The sequence below is a fragment of the Perca fluviatilis genome, chromosome 19, assembly GCF_010015445.1.
Source record: "Perca fluviatilis chromosome 19, GENO_Pfluv_1.0, whole genome shotgun sequence".
Classification (NCBI taxonomy): domain Eukaryota; kingdom Metazoa; phylum Chordata; class Actinopteri; order Perciformes; family Percidae; genus Perca; species Perca fluviatilis.
The window spans coordinates 3,473,750-3,495,133 of record NC_053130.1 but is presented as its reverse complement, the minus strand read 5'-3'; the positions used below and the strand labels follow the sequence as shown (position 1 = coordinate 3,495,133).

General features: G+C 41.8%; 1 protein-coding gene and 1 long non-coding RNA gene across 2 annotated transcripts in view; one reads left to right on the top strand and one right to left on the bottom strand.

Moving 5' to 3' along the window:
* LOC120548519 overlaps window positions 1–6,733 on the top strand; it is a 41,982-nt gene extending 35,249 nt beyond the window's left edge. Inside the window, exon 3 of the long non-coding RNA XR_005637183.1 lies at window positions 6,626–6,733. This is a non-coding gene — a long non-coding RNA (uncharacterized LOC120548519). The remainder of the gene's footprint in view (window positions 1–6,625) is intronic.
* LOC120548518 (cytochrome P450 26C1) lies at window positions 2,761–14,813 on the bottom strand. The gene is made up of 7 exons (XM_039784798.1): window positions 14,639–14,813; window positions 13,067–13,430; window positions 10,033–10,257; window positions 7,806–8,081; window positions 7,331–7,489; window positions 6,605–6,997; window positions 2,761–4,377 (listed from the first exon to the last, which is right to left on the bottom strand). The coding sequence occupies exons 2-7, from the start codon at window positions 13,271–13,273 to the stop codon at window positions 4,036–4,038; spliced, it is 1,602 nt and encodes a 533-aa protein (XP_039640732.1). The 5' UTR covers window positions 13,274–13,430; window positions 14,639–14,813; the 3' UTR covers window positions 2,761–4,035.
* Window positions 14,814–21,384: the final 6,571 nt, after the last annotated feature.

Sequence of the window (21,384 nt, the reverse complement as noted above, 5' to 3'; positions counted from 1 at the left end):
TTGCCCTATTCTCTGCCTGTCAATGAAGGCGGTCAGGTGGAGGCTGGAAATGCCTGGCGACCTCAGCAGTGACCTCAGTGCTGATCAGTTTTGTCTGTAATGAGGTCAAGATATGAATGGCTACTGTTTCTACAACTTGTTGGATCGAGAACTGGTTCTAACTTGGAATCGTTTAAAAAAATTATGATTCCAATAGATTTTTTTATTGAATCGTTTGGAAAATTTTGTTTCAAATGTGATCATCGGTTCAAGATTTAACATGCGCAAGTTTTGATTTCTGTAGCGGCCACTGTATTTCCAGGCACTTGTTGTGTTTCAGCCATAGAGCACTTTAAGCATCGTTTTGAAGTGTGGCTTTATTTTACCTTGAAAAAGCCCGGTAAAACTGTAAAACACCATTGAACAAAAGTAACATTTTGCTTTCATCTGTGAAATAAGTATGTGACCCGTTTCAACTCCACCCCTCAAAGAATCGATAAGAGCCAGAATTGAAAGTAAGAATCGGAATTGGAATCAGAATTGTTAAACTAAAAACGATGCCCCTACTACTTTATTAATCCTGCAAGGGAAATTACAATGTTTTCACTCTGTTGTTAGAATACACATAGTCTTGCTTTGTCTGACCCTCCTCCAAAACGCGCTGGAGGAGGGTCTGGCTACTCCACACAGCATTCGGGGATGGGAGGAAAACGTGCTCTGGTTTATTGGCATTTCTTTAAACCAATCACAATCGTCTTGGGCGGTGCTAAGCACCGGAGAAATAGACTCGGAAGGAACTTGTTTTGGTGGAACATGTGTACGTTCAAAAATGGTTGTGTCATCTGCATACATAGAGATGTAAACAAAGATGTGGTTGGATGGAAGTTGGTTAGTGCAGAGGTTCTCAATCTTTTCTTCAGCCAGGACCCCTTACAAGATTGAGAATATACTGGGGACCCCCTCATGACTTTGGAATTTTGATGAAGCATATTTATTACACTTCTATAGTCTTAATTATGTGAAAGAACAACACAAGGGAATTAGAAAGATATTAGACATGCATTAAACCCATTTGCAGATTCTAAGAGTTATAGGTTTGTGAAATAAGAACATAATCTATAAACTATTGTAGATTTAATTTAAATATTGTTGATTGAACTATGAAGCAAAAAAAATGCCATGACAATTTAAATGAATGAATCCAAAACTTTTCATGGACCCCTGGCAGAGTGCCACAGACCCCACTTTGAGAATCACTGGGTTAGTATCTAGTGATAAAAGCCACGGAGAGAGCATGAACTTGGGGGCTTCAGTGCTGAAAGTCAGGGGGTAAGACGATGTGTTATTGACCCTCTTTTTATGAAAAAGTTTAACTTAAACTTTAACTATGGTGTTATGCATGTGGGCGTAGGTGAGGGGCATGATTAACTCCATCATCGACAGATGTGCTGGCTCTATGTGCAAACTGGTCAGGGTCCATTTGGGGAGTAGAACAGGTTTTCAGGTATGCAAGGATGATACGCTCAAATGACTTGTTTGGTGCAATTGGTCTAAAGTGAACCTGCCACGCCAGATGGTTTGTTACACAGAGCCATCTGAGAAGCCGTCATTGGAAACTGATTGTCTAAAGTGAAATAGTGGAGGTTTGGGATGTGTGAAGGGCTTTTGATCAGTCCAAACATTAGTTATTAGTGGAAATGTGATGTTTGTGTACGACATAAATTAAGCCATTCTTGTCAAACTCATAAAACGACAACTTGTTTTTGTTTTTCATCTTCTAATTTACTCTTTACATCAACTGTACAGCAGCTACATCTGATACACTCAATGAATGCATAAACAGGACAAATATATACAGACTCCTTAAAGCGGAGAAAGTGCTATCTCCTTCCACGAATCCATCCGTACGTACAATTTCACAGCGCGTCTATTAGGCTTCAAAACCAAGACAGAAACAGTCCTAAAATTAGACCAATAATAACACCAATAATAATAACGTTACTCTCTATATATGCTGCTCTAAACAATGGAAGATCTCTATGTTCTAGCAGTGAAACAAACTCCACAGTCCTTTACATTACAGGTTAGTGTCTATCTATTCATAATTACAGCAAATATTGTTACAGATAGAGTAAAAGTACAACAAAAAGTATACATCTGCATTTTAAATACAGCTTATTCATAATGCTACTTCATTTGATACACACATAATAGCACTGTTATACTGGATACTGGATATATTTATCATTCATGTTCAAAAAATAGAACAGTTTGAATGTATTTTGACCTTGACGTTTTAGCGTTTTAGTGGTGGAGATCATTGCTAAACATCACGACTAAGACATCTGGACGAGTCCAGTCTCTCCTGTTTCCAACGTGAGTCTGGAAAGTTTTCCAAAAGGGTCCAAACATTTTCCCACTGCAGATCACTGCATATCTGACTGTAATCAGGTTCTAATGAGAACTGTCACATTATGATTGAACAGATAACATTTCCATGGAGCTGGCAGGCATTCAGTGTCTTGCTCACAGGCAGTTCAGAAAGCCAAGACAAAGTGATAAGTAGGGTTGGGTATCGTTTGGGTTTTATCCGAAATCGGTACTAAAACGATACATTTAAAACAGGGCCGATACTTTAAAAAAAAAAAAAAAAAAAGGAAGAGCATAAACCGACAATCGGCGACATTAAAGAAAGGCATGTTTATTGCCATATGGTCAAAATGTGATGATTTATTAAAAATGTAATAAAATAACTTATAACAATAATTTACTTCACCAGTAAATTGCTGGTAAAACAAAAACAACCACTGAATGGGAAAATGGTATTTTTTTCAATAACTTTGAATGCACCTCAAGGCTTACTAGTTTCAAGTAAACATACCGTTGGCGTTTTTACGACAACGGCAGCTGCAGACTGTTGAACGTCCTGGTGTTGGAATCCTCTACAGTGAAATACAGTCACACTCTACACCGTTTAACTCTCATTTTAACTTTGTTTAATCCAGCTACTAGCTAACGGTAGACTAACGTTACCTGCTGCCAAGTGTAGTGTTAACTAGCGTCACGTTCAGCGATACTTTTTGGAGCATCAGAGAGCAGCGCAGGCATTTAAGTGGCACTGAAATGAGGCAACGAAATCCGCGTTGCCATTCCGTCAGGTAGATACCGGTGGTTAAGGCACCGGTGCCGTATTAGCATGGAGGTTTCGGCACCCAACCCTAGTGATAAGATGTAAATAGAAACAACTTGAAGGTCTAAACAGTCATTGAAGGTGATTTTCCCACTTCTGTCCCTAGACTGGAAGAATTTATTTTTGTGAAAAGGCTCACCGTGAAACTTAAAGGTTTTGTAAATGTAAGTAGAGTCAAATACTTATGACTAATGTCAGCATGCATAGCCCATGGGTATGTCCCTACTGATACACATTGATGTAAAAGATATTAAGATGTAGAAAATATAAAAGTGGATTTTAAAATCTGTAAACCGCTTTGCATATCACAACAAAATGCTGCATCTTTGTCCCTGGGCTTCATCAGAGCCAAGAAACTTGGAGCAAAGCTGGCTTCATAGAAAGTCTTTCTATTCTGTTATACAAAAATGTGCCTGAAGTCTTTTCATGAGGCACTTACATGTTTGTTTTTTTAGCTCTGAATAGAAACGTTTGCTGTTGTAACTTAAGTGTGCATGCAGTCCATTCAGCAGGGCAAACCCTGACCTTCTGTCTGAAAATAAGGAAGAAAAATGCTGCTTTTTGCACTGCAACTCGATACATGAATAACTTAAAAAATGCATGTAAAGAATAGTAAAAGCTGGGAAATGGCAGGTGAACAGATTAGGAGGTTAAAAATGTACTTGTGCTACGACAAGTGGCGTCTTAGTTTTGGACCAAACCACCAAAGGGATGATGACGCGCTCCAAACCAGCGATGTAAACCCCTTATTCATGTCCGTGGAAAAGAAAAGGGCACCTAAACTGTGCCATCAGGCCTGGCATGTTGTGTGTGCCTCCTTCCTTGGGCTTGGAGAGTTTTTTTCCAGCACCACATTGAAAGTTAAATTACTTACGCAGGTAAGTGAAATGCACATGCAGCCCGTTTACCGGGTGCACTATCGGCACTGTCTGCATCTTGGGAAAGTTCTCCGTGGCCAGAGTCCATTTGCAAGTCCCGATCAGCTCCACAGCCAGAGTCTTTAGGATGATCTGTGCCAGTTCTTTCCCTACGCAGCTCCGCACGCCACCGCCGAACGGCACGTAGCTGAACCGAGCCGACCGACACTCCTCCCGTTCTGGGCCGAACCGGTCTGGGTCAAACAGCTCCGGGCTCTGGAAGACCGCTGCGGTCTCATGGGTGTCCCGGATGCTGTACATTACACTCCAGCCTTTGGGGATCTGGTAGCCCTGAGAAATGAGCACAGAAATCAATAAATATAAATGAGGACAAGAAAGCTTTTAGGCTTAGGATTTTTAACAACAAATAGTTTGGTGCATTTTTATGTATTCAAATCTGCACTAACTCTTCAGGTTTCTAAACGTTTCTGGCCCTCAAAATGAATGAAAATGGCATGACTGTTCTCTGAAATATTGAAATTACAAATGTGTACACATTTGTTTACAGTCAAGGTTCACTGGAAAATATGCTTACTTTATGAGTCAGATGTTGAACTTTTATTTTTGACAGAAGTTTAAAAGCTTGATGAGTTGTATAACTTGGAAAACAGGGTTAAGGCTTTTCTCTCGGGTGGTTTTCAACTTCATGTATCCATACCTTCATCCATCCATTGATCCAGGCCTCTTTATAACCTAATCCCAATTATTTAGGAAGGTGCACTTGAATGACCAGGCATAATGACATTTTCTGCAATTACTTCTCAGCTATAGGGGTTTAAACTGTCAATTGTCCCCAAAATAACGCAGCAAATTGGGGGCACTGAGGGCAGGGAAGGGGCACGTAAAGACGAGGGATGAGGCCATGATGGGGCAGCAAAGGCCACGCAACTCTGTATGTGAATATCTTTGGTTGTTAAAGAGCAGTCAGGCATGCAGCACGACTAATGGAATAAAACAGAATTCAATTGAAGCAAGATTTAGTTTTATTTCTCCTGCATGAAGAGTTAATTAAAGATCTCCAATCTGTGAAGTTAAATATTTTTGTTGGGAATAAATCAGCTTTTAACTTACTCACTAACTCATTTATGATTATCAGGCTGCTGATTCTCCACAAGAGGAGCTGTTCTGACCAGGTGGACACATCAACATAAAGGAAAGTTATAGCTGCGCCAAGCCCCTACGGATGCATCTGTAATGTAAAGCGATGTTGCACGATGCCGACTAGCCCAAAAAATAATTTCCCCCCCCTGTACAATTGTTGGGAAGAAGCGGTTGTCAAATGGTAACCAATTTTTTTATCCATTTGGTCTAATATCTTTTGAAAAGTATAAAAGAGCCACTTAACAAAGAACTCTAGTCTGCATGATGTACAGCCTAAAAAACACAGACTTGAGGAAGCCTGCCGGGGCTTTTTCAGCTTATGCGCCCAAGTGAGCAACTTTAATAGGAATGAATGTGTCGCAAACTTTGAAAGCGGTATCCAGTTCTCATTCATACATCCATGAGCATCACCGGTTTAGACTTGCAGTTGCGAACATGTAGAAGCCGCCCCCCTACAGGCCAAAAGTTACCACAGTATAAACGGTACAGGAAATGTTGGTTGGCTAACGGTCAGGATGTTCTCATGAACCATTTGTACATATAGCTACCAAAAGTAATACACATATACAACAACCCACATTGACTGCTGCGGTTTAAGACTGCGAATATATGCGTGAGTAGGAGGTCGCGCTGGCTTTTAAAACACATTTCAAGCAGGGAAGCGGATTTCTTGTCCCGGAAGTTCCAGAAGTTAACAGGAAAAAACACAAGCCTATCCCCCAGAAAACGGGTGTTCATGTCCCGGGAGTACTATTTAAGGGGACCAGTGTTTTATCCAAAGCACAAACATTTATCTAATCCTAACTAGTCGTTTTGGTGTCTTAACTTGACTGCCCCGTTGCAGATTGCCGTCAACTTTTTGTGGCTAAACTTGACTGTAAAAGCAGATGTCACGACCCACAGACACCTTTTCTCGGCTTAACCTAACTGTCACGTGGCCAGTTGGCGATCGCCGTAATTTGGAACATATTCATACGAATTGTTGCGCAAACAAATTTGTACAATATCATACGAACCCGTTCATGCAAGAATGTGTTGTAATGGTACATATCGTTATATCACCACTCCTACTGGCTGGACTTCTCTAACCCAAACCCTTTTTTACATCTACTTTCAGTTAGTTACTTTAGTTACATTGCTACATTTCCGACATTGCCTTTTTACAGCTCCAACAGAAGAGGATGGAAGTTTGTCTTCAACACGTGCTGCATTGCGGTTTGATCTGCTATTGTTACTGTGAGTTTAAAAGATGGTCTTTGTCTAACCTATGCCTAGAAAAAAGCTTAGATTCAAATTCCTTTGTATCTAGGGAAAATATATAACATCCACTGCCCATTCATCCCAGATAAAAAGAAACCTCACTCACACTAAGGGCATACATATGAATGTTATATTCCTACCAGAGACTTGAACTTACGTCTAATTCAAACGTCTGCAGGGCTGTCCGGTAACCACCCGAGACTGGCGGCAGGAAGCGGAGAACCTCTTTGACAACACAGTCGACGTAGCGGAGCTGGCTCAGCTTGTCCAGGCTCAGATACGGCACGTGAGACTGGGTCTGTGGGAAACCATCGCTGTGATTTTGACAGCCTCCGTTCAGCAAGCAGGTTGTCTCTGTGTCCTCCTCTTTCTCCATGGCGACAGCCGGTGGGCTGGGACTGCTGTGGGATTCGCAGCCGAGGCCCTCGGCCTCCAGCTCGACCCTGGCCCTCTCAACCACCTCTGGATGGCGAAGAAGCTGAAGAATTAGCGATGTGGAGGCGCTGGCGGTGGTGGAGTGAGCAGCGAAGATCAACTCTACTGCCGTTTCCTGCCAGGAGGGAGGTGAATAGATGGAATTAGGGCTGGGTTAAAATAATGGATTCTCCAACTACAATCGATCTTTGTTTGAGTGATCTAATATTGATTAATAAAAACCCAAAATCGATCTGTTAATATATGCCTTTTCACCATGGATGCATAAGAAAAACATACTTTAAACAAACTTTATGGGGTTTCAATTCTTAATGTTGCTTCTTGCTCGTACAATTTACATGTATTTTAAATTTCCAAATTGTGATTTTTATTTATGTGTGTGATAACAAATAAACATATATTTGAGATATATTGAGTCTGAGTCATATTGTGGGCTTCTCTCTGGTACCTTGAGCTCCTGGATGCTGAGCTGATGGCCATGCTCTTTGGAGCTGAACAATATGTAGTCGAAGGCATCGTGGTATTCCTCCTCCGCCTGCTGCCGATCCATCTTTTCCTCAATGATTTTCTCCATGTTGGCGTGCAAGATTTCCCTGGCTTTTATCCCCTGGACAGAGAACAACACCAAAATGTCATTACCGAGCCCTGATTGGATACTCGTATTCACCTAGATAACAGAGTTGCACACTGTTTTTTTGTTCAATATACAGTTGCTTATTGGTTGTGATACTGGTTCTTGTATGTAGAAATTGACCATGTAATGCTGGGCCGATAAAACTACATAAAGTGTCTTTGAGTGTTGTAAAAAGCACTATATGAATAAAATATAAAAGTAAAGTAAAATGTGTGTTAAAATAGAGTCTCTAAGGATGAATAAACTGAAGTTTCGGCAGTTTTGCCCTGGTTTCTTCTCGCTCTCTCACCTTGCGTAGCCCACTGAGCGGAGCATCTATGGGGAGCGAGAAGAGGTTGTTCATCAGCTGCTCAAAGATTTGGGCCAGGTAAACGATCCGCTCCTCCTCCATCTGCAGACCCAGCAGGACTCTGACGGCGATGCGAAACGTCAGGGCCTTGGCGGCGCTGTAAACGTCGATGGCGCCCGGCTCCGAGCACCACTTAGCGACTTCAGACTTGACGACGTCCTGCAGCCGGGGCAGGTAGGACTCCAGAGCCCCCCGGCTAAACACTTTAGCCAGGATCTTGAAAGGGTTAAGGAAACAAAAGAGAGAGGCGTCATAAAAAGTTATAACCGTGTATGCGACACAACACCTTTCAGCAAAGGGGAGGACAGGGTGGGGTTAGGGCTAGGACTGGATAGAGGGAAGAGGGAAGATGTAGAAGATATAGGAGAGAAGACAGGACAGGGTGGTTTAGATAAGATGGGAGAAAAGTAGAGCTGTCCTCGACTTATAAAAAATTCTCAGTCGACTAACACTCATACTAGTTGGTTAGTTAGGGTTAGGGTTAGGGTTAGGGTTGAACTGAGTTGAAAAGCACCATTTCAAACCTTGTGTTTACCTAATCAAATTGTGTGCTCATTAGTTTCTTTGGAAGTAAGTCATTGAGCACGAATAAGCATAAGAAAATGACTAACCGACTAAAAGAATTCTCCGCCGACTAACACTCCCTGCTATCCTGGTTGACACCAGACCCTTCTCAGTTGTAACTGAGAGGGGTTCTGGGAAAGTTTCATTGACAGTTCATTTCCAAAGGGGCACCAACGGACGCCGCTCAAATGCCTCTGGGCGCATTGGATAGTCCTTCAACCAATCAGAGCAACGATCAGGGTGACGCTGCCCTTCGGTAGCCGTCATGTTGAATGTAAACAAAAAGCCCACCTCAACGGTTGTGATTGGTGGAAAGCCCAGCTCAGCGGTTGTGATTGGTGCCTCGATTTTGGGGACATCGGAAATGGGTTGGAATGGGCTCGTCGCCAGACTGACTTGCAGAGCAAATCTCAAATTTGCTGGAAGTTGGTCAGGGTTTACCCAGGCTAACTCACACGGTTTTTTCCACTATTGGCTTAAGTTAATTAAATCAACAGATCTGTAAAACTCAGTTTCTCCACAAAAAAATCATGCAAATGCAGCACTTTAAATCTTGTGTTTGTCAGAGATGTGCTCAGAAGTTTCTTGGAAATAAATCATTCCCAAGAAAAAAACATAAAGAATGACTAATTGACAATTGATCAAATTTTATTCGCGATTTTGGCTCCTAACGATCCTAACGATCACAAAAACAAGAGTACTCATGAAAAAAATATTTTTGCACATTACTTTTTGCAAGTAAACTGAATGAATGACGGGAAAAGTATGAAGGGAATTTTCACAGTTCAAAGTATTTTTACTGTTGATTTGTTGAACTGTTTCACAGTTTTTTTAAGTTCAATAAATGCAACATCTTACAAAAAAGTCAATGAGTAATCATGTTAAATAATTGGGATTTCAATATTGACCAAACTAATTATGATTTTTCTCCAGAATCGAGTCACCCTATTCTTCGACTAAAAATACTTGAATCGACAGAAGACCAAAGAGACCGATTGGTGGACTATTAGACTAAGAAGGGGCAGCCCTGGAGAAAGGGTTGTTGTAGATTTTAGAAGACAAGACATGATACTGAATAGGAGATTGGATTGGATAAATAAGAGAGTGGGTCTCAGCGCTGTATTTCAGCATTTGAAAGATTTATTTTAATTATTACCTCAATTTTCTTCAACATATTCACGATAATTTAACCATACTTTAAGTTCTATATAGGTTAAAGTAGGGCTGGGCGATATATATCGATATCGATACATGAGACTAGATATTGTCTTATATCTTGGATATTGTAAACATTATTATAAATATGAATTATAAATTGTCTCTTCCTGGTTTTAAAGGCTGCATTGCAGCAAAGTGATATAATTTTCTGAACTTACCAGACCTACTAGCTGTATTATTTGCCTTTACCCACATAGTCCAATGACAATAATCCACATTATTGATGATTATTTATCAGAACTCTCATTGTGTTAATATTTTGTGAAAGCAGCAATAGCCATCTCTACAATATTGCTGCAATATCGTCATCGAGGTATTTGGTCCAAAACATTGTGATTTGCTCCATATGGCCCAGTCCTAGGTTAAAGTATTCCAACTTTCTTACTTTTCTCTTCCTCTTGTGCAGGTCTCCGATGGAGTTGACCAAGGTGTTGGGTCCCAAGATGATGCGGGTGCTCTGGGGCCACTGGGTGCACACCAGGCTGTGTTCGCCCAGCAGGATCTTGCGGATGTTTTCTGCGCCCGTCACCCGGATGACGGGTTTCCCAAGGAGATGGGTCTTAAACACGTTGCCGTGACGCTCTCTGCGCGAGATGTGGAAGTTGGAACCCTGTGATAAGACATTTGGATTACAAGTTTGTCACATTTTAGATAGTCAGACCATCCACGCGCTGCGGAGCAGAGGAGGATCTGGCTAGTCCACACAGCATTCCGGGATGGGAGAAAAATGTGCTCTGGTTAATTGGCATTTTTCTATAAACCAATCACAATTGTCATGGGCAGTGCTAAGCTCCGCACTGAGCCGCGATAAAATAGTTGTGCAACAGAAAACTCAGATTGGACAGACAGTCTAGGTAGCTGTCTGGATTTACCCTGCAGAGATCTGAGGAGCAGTTAACCATAGTCCTCACAAATCCACCAGAGGTTAGAATGCCAACACTAAGAAAGAGGAAGGAAATGGACATGGATATCAGAAAAACTAGTTAGTAGTTTTGAGTGAAAGAGGATTGGTTGTTTTGATTGTTTGCAAATTCAGGATTTTTTTTGTAAAAAGTCAATATGTCAAAAAAAAGTCAATTTGAATTATAAAGCAGGACGACGTGCTATATAAAAACTGTGAAAGTATCGAAACACTCCACAGCCACAGCAATTTTCAATGTCCACAGCCCGTATTCAGAAACTGTGCCTTTAAACGAGCCGTCAGGACTTCCTGTATGGTTGGGATGTCATAACTATACAATATATAGGTGAAAAGTGGCGCTACTGTGCTGTTACAGTCATTCCCCGGCTGCAATGACAGCGCAGAGACACCAAGAGCGCAGCTGCGGAAGACCTGTTGACACTGACCAATCAGAGCAGACTGGGCTTTCTCAGCAGCGGGGTTTAAAGAGACAGACGCTAAAACGAAGCATTTCAGACAGAGGTGGAATACAGGTATATTCAGACAGACAGTATGAGTAAAATAAAGTGTTTTTGAACATTAAAGCATGTAAACATGTGCTAGTAGAAACCCAAAATACAAGTACGAACCTGAAAATGAGCATGACATGGGACCTTTAAATGATTTCTTTACATTGTGGGGCAGGTGTGAGAGGGATGCAGCGGTGGTGGTGGCATGACTATGCTCCCCCAGGAGATTGTTTTCCCCATTTATGGCAACTATGTGCACTCTTTTTCAAGCCGTTTGAGATAAAAGAATGCCTAAAAACCGATACATTATACATTATTATTTGTTTTTTTCCAACAAACAAATCATCCTGTAGAGCCGACATCCTATTTCGTATCTAACTGTTCTCCAACTGTCTTCATCATTCTGAAACCAGAACACAACAAGTATTAAAGGTCCTATGACATGCTGCTTTTTGGATGCTTTTATATAGGCCTTAGTGGTCCCCTAATACTGTATCTGAAGTCTCTTTTATATAGACCTTAGTGGTCCCCTAATAATGTATCTGAAGTCTCTTTTATATAGACCTTAGTGGTCCCCTAATAATGTATCTGAAGTCTCTTTTATATAGACCTTAGTGGTCCCCTAATACTGTATCTGAAGTCTCTTTTATATAGACCTTAGTGGTCCCCTAATACTGTATCTGAAGTCTCTTTCCCGAAATTCAGCCTTGGTGCAGAATTACAGCCACTAGAGCCAGTCCCACAATGAGCTTTCCTTAGGATGTGCCATTTCTGTGTCTGTAGCTTTAAATGCTATTGAGGAGGAGAGAGCGGGGGGGCAAGGTGGAGGGTGGGGATTTGGCCTTGACCAACTCGTTTGAAAGCCTCTCTCTCATGGGTGGGCCAAATTCTCTGGGCGGGCAAATCAGAGAAAGGGGAGGTAACCTTGCTCCTTATGACCTCATAAGGAGAAGATTCCTGATTGGTCCATCTGAGCTTTCATTTTCTCAAAGGCAGAGCAGGATACCCAGGGCTCGGTTTACACCTATCACCATTTCTAGCCACTGGGGGACCATAGGCAGACTGGGGGAACGCATATTAATGTTAAAAAACCTCATAAAGTGAAATTGTCATGGCATGGGACCTTAAATTACATAAAGTTAAAGGTAGCCTATTTTAAAACCCTTGAAGATTCTGGGCTTTTGAGAAAACATTCAAGGCTGGAGCCCCAGAAGACGCCCCCCTCCCTCAGCCCCTGTTTTTTGTTGTTTTGTTTTTTTTCTACCTGAACTACTTACTTTACTACTTACTAACTTACTTAAATGACAAAAAAAAACTAGTATCTCATAATTGTCACGGTTGTATGTTGGGATGTTAGGATGTCCACATACTTCTCCCCGTCTCCCTCTGCTTTGATGGCGAAAGGTGAGAAATCAGATAGAGGGGGGGGACACAAGAAACTCCTGAACCACACAGAACGTGTGCTGTAACGAGGCACTGTGAATGTGGAGCGGAGGGATAGAGAGATGAAGGGATGATAGTGCATTCCTCACTGTAGAAGAGACAGACAGCCTGAGAGAGGGAGAGAAAGAGAGAAAGAGGAAGAATTGAACAGAAAACGTCTGTTTTTCCTCCGCAAGAAGGAATTACGCACCGAGCATCAAGTCCGCACATGTCGCATTAACAACAGAACTCACTGCACAAGAATCTGCGAAGCTTTCCCAAGAATCTGCGAAGCTTTCCCAAGCTTCCCGAGCGCTTCCACATACGTCATCAGTAACCAATAACCAATAACCATCATAATCTGACATGTACACCTTGCAGCCAGCCAGAGTTTAGCTGTAAATTCAAGGAATCATGAGATAGAAAACCATATACGTGAGGAAGATAAATAAAGATCTACACACACACACACACACACACACACACACACACACACCCCACACAGACGCGCAGGAGGCTTAAACCTATATTTTGGCACGCTTGTAAAAAATGGAAACTACAGCAGCCCCAGACGTGTCAACTCTCACCTGGAAAAGCCAGTGGAAAGTCTCCCCGACTAGTGGCCAGCCCATGGAGCCCTTCGGCAGCGGCAGGCTGCTCTCTTTGTCCCGGGTCAGGCTCCAGCGGAGGCTCCACAGCTGCCGGGTCAGCGCCAGCAGCAAGAGCGCGGACAGGACCGAGGTGAGCGCGGTGGTCAGGGCCGACAGGACCCCGAACTGTGCCAGGGGTAACATCTCCTACGAGAGGGTCCGCTTCCCAGCATCCACCTGTGTCTGTGCGTAAAAGGCGCTTCTGTTCCGTTCAAAGCTCGGCGGTGCGTAAATCTTCCCCTCCGTCCAGTTTCTCCTACTTTTTTTCTTTTTCCTTTTCTGCTTTTCCCCCCGGTAAACTCTGTCCAGATAAAAAATAAAATAAAGGCGTGTTAGCTCAACCTCAGCTCCACGAGATACAAAGCTGAGGGGGAAAAAAGAGGGGGGGATCTAAACTCTTTGTGAACTCATCTCTGGAGACACGCAGCCAATGGCCGAGAGCCGTTATAAGCTGTTATTACAGCCAGTTAGAGGATAATAATAACAGTAATCAGCCCCCTGAATCATTCGGAAATATGCAATGATGATGATATGTCGTCACCTCTGGAATGGTTTTATTATAATGCACCAAATCAGAGAAAGTCTTCATTATTTCAATGAAAACGAACTCAAGACGTTCTCTCTTTTAGCGCGTAATCATTTAGAAATGTGATGAAAACAAGCAGATGTTCACTCCTTTCAGCATGCGTGATTATTAAATATATGGTAAAGAGTTTTCTTTGACATGCGCGCCTCCAAAGGGAAATTGGAATGGATGCGCGTCCACAGACTCATACAGCTGAACTCCAAGAGTAAATCTTAGCACAACCGAGCAAAGTGCATTAAATGCACCAGCGCTTTGTTTGCACTTTAATTATTACAGTCACTTTTTAACATGTCGTATTGTCCGTAGCAGGTCACATGTGTCCTTCCTTTACGTCCTAAGATGCTTCGTTGATCTTATCATCTTATGTTTATGCGTTACATGTTTGTGTTTGTGCTGTGAAGCAACAGATTGTAGCATATGCCTAAGACAGATTTCCCCTCGGGGACAATAAAGTGTACTCTATTTTATTCATATTTGACTGTGGATGAACTGCGAGAAAAACGTGCTTCTCTGCTGTGAGGAAACTCCCCTTCATTCCGCCGCTGCTGCTTCCAAAATGAGGAGTAGCTGTCAACTATTCCAAATAGTTTTACAGGTTTACATGCGCCGGCTTGTCTATTAGGTTATGCGCCTTTATAGGTACAGTTCAGGGGGCTCAGCCCCAACGGGCAGGCCCGAGGTTTATGGAGCAATGGCAATAAATCAGGGTTTTTTTTAAGAAAGAGAAAGAAGAAAGGGGGATTTGAATACAGTAGGCTGCAGTATGAAGCGGATTAACAGCTCTGATACAGTAAAGCAGAGGTGAGAGGAGGCGGCTTGGAAACGGAAAGGATGAAGAAAATGTTCAACAAATGACTCACTTCTTTCCCCAGCAGTACGATATAAAAAAAGGAGGTGTTTCTGTCCGTAAGCAGCAGGCTTACCTTCAGCAGCTCTTGTGTCAGCGGCGAGATAAATCCGTGCGCTTTGAAACCAAGTTCTCCTTGTCGCCTCCTCTGCCCAAACCCCGGTGACTGTTCCTCCACAGCGAGCGGGCTGCGGGGGGGTTTTATAGAAAAGGCTGCACGGCGTGATCCACCTTCAGCCGATGACGTTGGTCTGAATATGTTAAAGAGGCTCGTTCATTCACCGCGCGCACCGGAGAGAGAGATATTTAGAAGGAGAAAAAAAAAGGGAAAAGTTTTGGAGAGCAGAGCAGAGACGCGGCGGTGCGCTCTGAGAGAGAGAAGAGAGAGAGTGTGTGTGTGTGTGTGTGTGTGTGTGTGTGTGTGTGTGTGTGTGTGTGTGCTGTTATTGAGCCTAATAGCTTTTACAATTTTCAACGAGCTGATGACCTGTTTTACTGATATGGAATTTTTTTTTTTACATTGTAGATATATGACCAATGCATTTAAATATGACACACATTTGTGACATTTAGTTGACACTAACCTCACTCAGTTCCTGTTTGCTGCTTGAAACTCCAACAATATAACTTATAACGGCCTACAAGTCCAGCTGAAATGGTGCGTGCGTGCGTGCGTGCGTGCGTGCGTGCGTGTGTGTGTGTGTGTGTGTGTGTGTGTGTGTGTGTGTGTGTGAGAGAGAGAGAGAGAAGAGAGGATCAGATGGCAGCGGATGGAGAAAACTCTCAGGTAGCCAATCAGCTGCAGGTTTGGGAGAGCGCGCTCAGGATTTTCTCCGCATCCCGACTGTCGCCAGAAGAAACCTCTAGCTCGGAATATGATCTAGATTTTTTTTTTTTTAACTAATAGAGAGAGACAGATTTCCAGCAAAGAATTTAGAACATCTGCTTCAGTCAAGACTGTCTAAGTTCTAGATCCATTTAATGAATGACGAATCAAATACGGAATTGAAATAGAAAAGGAAAAGGCAGATGTCTGAGGTTATTTCTCTCTTATTTCTTTTCCATTGAATCGTGACAAGAAGTTTGTTCTTAATCAGAAGAACTGAATGCAGCCGAGAACTTCGATATAAAAAAATGGAAACGGTAGAAATAGACGGTGCCGGTACAAAGCAGGTCAGAAGATAGTTTGGATGGGATTTTATTTTGTTAATTGAGTGCTTTCTTGAGACTTCAGCAGCACAGTTTTGCACTCTTGTGGCTTCCAGAGAAGGGACCTCATCCAGATGAGATGGATGGTAGACACAATTTGTGCCGAGAGGCCTGGATTTAAGATGGATCCACACTGTGCGTAATTTTGCTTTTAACGTTAAAAAGAAAAGTTCTGAATCTAGGCTGAGTTGTTTTGGTGTAAAGAAAGTCTCCTCGGGTCCAACTTCAATCCCCCTATAACCTCCAATCATATTTGAACAAATATATTATTTTTTAGGCCTATATTATCTGATATTTTCGGGTATTTTTCTGGCGACAATGGAGTGAATACATGAATGCGTCATTTCCTGAATATCTGAACACAGGTTGTGTAAGAGACAAAAGCCTCAGGTAACATTCTTTTGGGTTGACACTTGAAATGTGTCTGGTTTGTTTATCTTATTATTTTATTTGTGTGTGTGGGTGGGGGGGGGAGACGTTTACATGTGTGAGCGCTGTGGATTGGAGAGTTTGTTGGGCCGGGCACACTGATGGAAGCACGGGCCCACTGTTGGTTTAAACACCTTTAATTAAAGGCTCTCTGTGTGAATGTAACGTGGAGTCAGCAGAGAAAACACACACACACACACACACAAACACACACAAACACACACACATCCTGGGGGAGATCCTGGGGGCTCTTAGAAGCTTTTTCTGCTCGCTTCTGTCATTTATAAAAAAAAAAAATACTATCGATTATTTGGGCTCAGTTATCATTGTATGGAGGAGGATTAGGGCCACATGTGAAAAAATGTATTGACTTCTGAGTTGAAAGTCAGAATTCTGACCCTTGTGTTGTCCTCCCGTTTTCAAAGTTTTTTATATATCATATATATATATATATATATATTTGCCCCCCAAAACAACATGGATGTACATTCTTTTCAGGTAAAATCAATAATTATTTTCATTTAATTTAGCATTTTGGGTGTTAAATTCAATTTCATAGCATTTGAAATTCTTTTTTTAAATGGTTTCAAAACACATTACAGACTGTTTGTATCACTACTCTGTCGACTTCCTCTGATCTTAACAATTATTCAAAATAATTCATAGTTTATGCTTTTTTTTTTTAAACAAAAAAATGTAATGTCATATACGTTAGGTTTATTGACCATGGATAAAATAATTTTAAAAAGCGCTGAAAAAAGTCACATAAACAAAAGTATCGAAGAAAGCGAGAAAAATCAGCGGGGAAAGAAAACGGCAAAAAAAGTTTTCAAAAAACATTTTCAATTTTGACCCGGAACTTCATGGTCGACAGGAAGACAACACAAGGGTTAAAAAAAAAATTAAAATAATAATAGACTTAATAAAACATCAGAAGTCAGAATTTAGACTTTATTTCTGAATAATAACAAAGACTTTTTTCACATGTGGCCCTAATCCTCTTCCTATCAATGCACCTGGAAACACTGCAGCTATGATGGAGCCCGGTCCAACCATAGCTCACTGTGTGACTTCAAACCTTTTCAGATGTGTAAAATAACCCAGAGACTGTGATTCCTCTCTTGAAATCAACCCCCCCCCCCCACACACACACACACTGCTTATTAATCATTTAAACGGATTCCAGAAAAAAATGCCTATAAATTACAAGACATATTCTGAGAGGTTTTTGTTTAACATTCTGGTATTTGTGCGCCACCTTTAGTCAAAAACAAAGAGCAGCCATTTGTTTCATCCTTCATGTTTGAACTTGATATTTCCAAAGTTCCACATTATAGTCACAGAGCAGTAAATCTGCTGCAGCTGACATCCAATAGCTGTGAGCTCTGTGGGGAATCCCCCCACCACCCCCCACCCACAAAAAAAACACACATAAAAAATGACACGTTTGAAGAAGGCAGCAAGTTTAATTCACAGAGAAATAAAGATGGAAGCACATTAGTTTGTCTCTCCGAGAAGATGAATGCAATTATCATTATTATTATTATTATTATTAAGTATGTGTGGAAAAGTCTCCTCCCACACATATTATATTATATTATTTGTTTGTTTTGGGGTCGTTGTTTTTTTACCTGACTTCTTGTGTGATGAACTTTTCTCCCTAAATATAATATTTAACATTTAATAATCTGTATTTCAGCTGCATTTAGAAAGGGTGTAGGTCATACATCATAATTGTATGCAGAATAGAAGTTGTGATGTTAATTAATGAAATGCTCTGGACTTAAATGGGCCCTGACACAGTTCACTTTATTTAATATTGGATGTGGTGTTTTCTTTAGCTGGGTGTAAATGTTCCACCAGAACAAGTTCCTTCCTGAGACTATTTAGCGAAGCCATCGTCGCTGCGTCTGGAGCTTAGCGCCGCCCAAGACCATTGGGATTGGTTTAACCCTTGTGTTGTCTTCCTTGTCGACGTGCAACTTTTTGTTTTTCTGGGTCAAAATGTGAAAAAAAATTCAAAGTTTCTGTCAATATTTTCTGCGCTTTTTGTCTAAGCTTTTCCCATGTTTTTGTCACTTTTCCTGACGTTTTTGAAGATTTTCCCGACATTTTTGTCACTTTTTCCGATGTTCTTGTCACTTTTGTCTGTGCCTACTTGACATTCTTTTCCTACGTTTTTCAATGTTCTATTATCAATTTTACTTTATATGCTATAAAATTGAATAAAACACCCAAATTCAATGAAAGTAGTGAACTGATCATTTATTTTACTTGTGAAGAGCGTCGTATGGAACCATCCACGTTATTTTGTTTTAAAATCCGGTTGACAGAAACATTTCTGATATAAAACTTTTTGAAAATTGGTCAGATTTGACCCGAGGACAACAGGAGGGATAAAGAAATGCAAACAACCAAGAGCGTTTTTTCTCCAATCCAGAAATGCCGTGTGGACTAGCCAGACCTTCCTCCACAGCGCAGTGGAGGAAGGTCTGGCAATGTAAAACTAAAACCACACATAAGCCCTTGCCATCATATACTTCAGCTGCATCAGTTTAAATCGCTTGTTGCTGATGTAACTTTTCCTTTCCATTTAGTCAAGTTGGAAAAGCAAGCTGTTTATCTTCCACTACTTCTACATCCCTCCCACCCTCCCTCCTTTTCTCCCTCCCTCCCTCCCTCCGTCTCCTTCCCTTTGTGATCATATTCAGTTCATACTTGTGTCATGAGCGTTCCTGGCTGTCAGCTCCCATCACCGGGGGTCTGATCATTAAGAACAGCAGCGGGGAGGCTTTCAGACAGGAAGAGGCGTGGCGTGACGTCAGCGTCTCCTGCAGGTCAGGTGACCAGGGAATCCCGTGAGAGGAGCATTCAAGCATGAAGCTAAAGGAAGCTTCTGCTTTATTACCGAGGGGGTAAGCGAGCATCCAGAAAGCGTACCTCCTATGGGGAGACTCTGAGGCTACCAAGCCATCACCTCCCGTTAGCATCCCATTGACTCTCATTCATTCTGACGTCACTTTGACAGAGAATAACTTTACATCTGAAGCGTTTAAAGACTCTATTTGTCCGTTGTTTATTTCTAAAGAAACACAACAATGTATAAAAGGCTCCATTACCTTATATCTCATGTTATGGCTCCGTAGCAGACGCTTTTATAAAAATAGGCTAACGATTGGGTCATAACCACGCGACTAAAGGCCCGGACACACAGAGCCGACGGCCAAACGTCGGCAGAAAAAGGCAGTCGGGCTGATCAGTCTCCCCAAATTGGTCAAAAAAGTGCCTCGGAACACACCAAAACGACGAGACGTAATACGTCTCCATAACAGCAGGCGGCGCTAATCTGTATTGTCGCCCAAAAAATGAAAACCGGCAGCTGATTGGACGAACGCGTCGCGTGGGGTCTGGTTTCTCCAGAAATTCAAAGCCAGACTGTCATGGCGGCTCGTTCAGAATACGATCTCATATCGGACTAAAATAGTTCACCGAGACATTTCTGAGAACATTTGAAGAGAGAAACAGGCTGTGCAGCTGCTGAATCTGTCTTCATTTCAGATCAACAAAGGTCAGGTTAAGAGATTTTCATCAGATTTTGAGAGACTCTAGTCACGCTCATCCCGCTCCCCGTTTCCGGGTTAGCTCTCCACCAATCAGATTATATCAGAGTCCGACTGCCGGCAGTGCCCGCCCCACCGATTGTAAACGTTAAATCGGCCAAAATGAAGGCTGATGGCCCCTCGGACGGACGACGGCACGGAACACACCGAACAGACTCGAGTCACCGACCTCGCCAGACTGTCCGACGGCCGATTATCGGCTCGGTGCGTCCGGGCCTTTAGTGTCACACAATAGAGAAATGACCGTATAGTCAGGAGAAGCTCGCAGGAAATCGGGGGGACGTGGAGTTATACAGTCAAGGGAGAAGCCCGTAGAGAATCCATGAAAGCATCAGAACAAAATATTTCAGCAACATTTTGCTCCTACGCTCATGGACAGCTCCTACTCACGCTCTCCGTCTCTGTAAGATTGGGAATGATTGAGATTTCTCTCGGCACAGCTACCAGAAGACTTCACACTTTCAGACAGGTTGCTCACGTCACATCTACGCCTTCAAGCTCAGCTGGAGGCTGCTCAGTAACACTCAGCCAGCACCGGGAAAGAGACTTCTGGTATCCTTCACTGGTCTCTGTCAAAGTCTTTGTGTGTCTATATTTATTTTACTATCTATGTTTATTACCTACAACTTGGTCCCTTCAAATCTGACCCGTTTTCAGAGTTTTATTTATATCAGAAGTATCTTTCAACCAAATTGCCCCAAAATAACAATAATGCATTGTTGTATGGGTTCTATACAATGTTCTTCGTTGGCCATTTTTTTTTGCATTTGAAAAAAAAAAATGTAAATGGTTTCAAAACCAAAAACTAAACTTTGACATAAGCCCATCTGTCATTCATTCAACATGCTCTGATCTTGAATTAATTAGTCCAAATAACTCATAATATTTGCGCTCTTTTATTTTTTTTACTGAAAAATGAGGTATAATGTCATATAAATGAGGTTTATTGATCATGAATAAAAAAAAAAATAAAAAAAACGCTGAAAAGAAGAGTCAAAAGCAGAGGTGAGAAAAATGTCACAAAAAAAGTGCAAAAAAAGTTCATTTTCAGTTTTGACAGCAAGTTGATGGTGGACAGGACGACAACACAAGGGTTAGAAGTTGTGTCCAGCATCTGTATCAGTTATGGTTCTGATAATAGTGGCGACACTAAAGTCTAACGAGGCGAGAAACACAAGCAGCCAGAAGATCTTACACATTTTCCACATTAAACCATAGTTGTCATTTTCTCATTAAATCAGTGTCCCTAAAAATCTCCATGAAATCAACTCGACTTAAACACTTCTGCAGATAGAGGGCCTACTGGTTGTTGCTGTTTAAAGTGCTCATATTCTGCTTTTTGGCTTTCCCCCTTTCCTTTATTGTGTTATAAATCTTTTTTTGTGCACGTTATAGGTTTACAAAGTGAAAAAACCCAAAGTCCCCCCCAAAGGGACGTACCATCTCCAACAGAAAACACTGTTCACCAACTGCTCCAAACAGCTCTATTGTAGTCCAGCCTTTACTTCAGAGACACACGTGGTCACTTTGTAACACACGTTATAATGCTCGCCTAGCTGCTAGC

What these genes read in the sequence shown, in the direction of transcription:
- LOC120548518 (XM_039784798.1), bottom strand. Translation starts at nt 13,273, where the DNA reads ATGTTACCCCTGGCACAGTTCGGGGTCCTGTCGGCCCTGACCACCGCG. An exon ending in CGCTCAGTGGGCTACGCAAG is followed by an intron (nt 7,490 to 7,805) that starts GTGAGAGAGCGA and finishes TTCTCTGTCCAG; the next exon opens with GGGATAAAAGCCAGGGAAAT. An exon ending in TCAGCATCCAGGAGCTCAAG is followed by an intron (nt 6,998 to 7,330) that starts GTACCAGAGAGA and finishes CCCTCCTGGCAG; the next exon opens with GAAACGGCAGTAGAGTTGAT.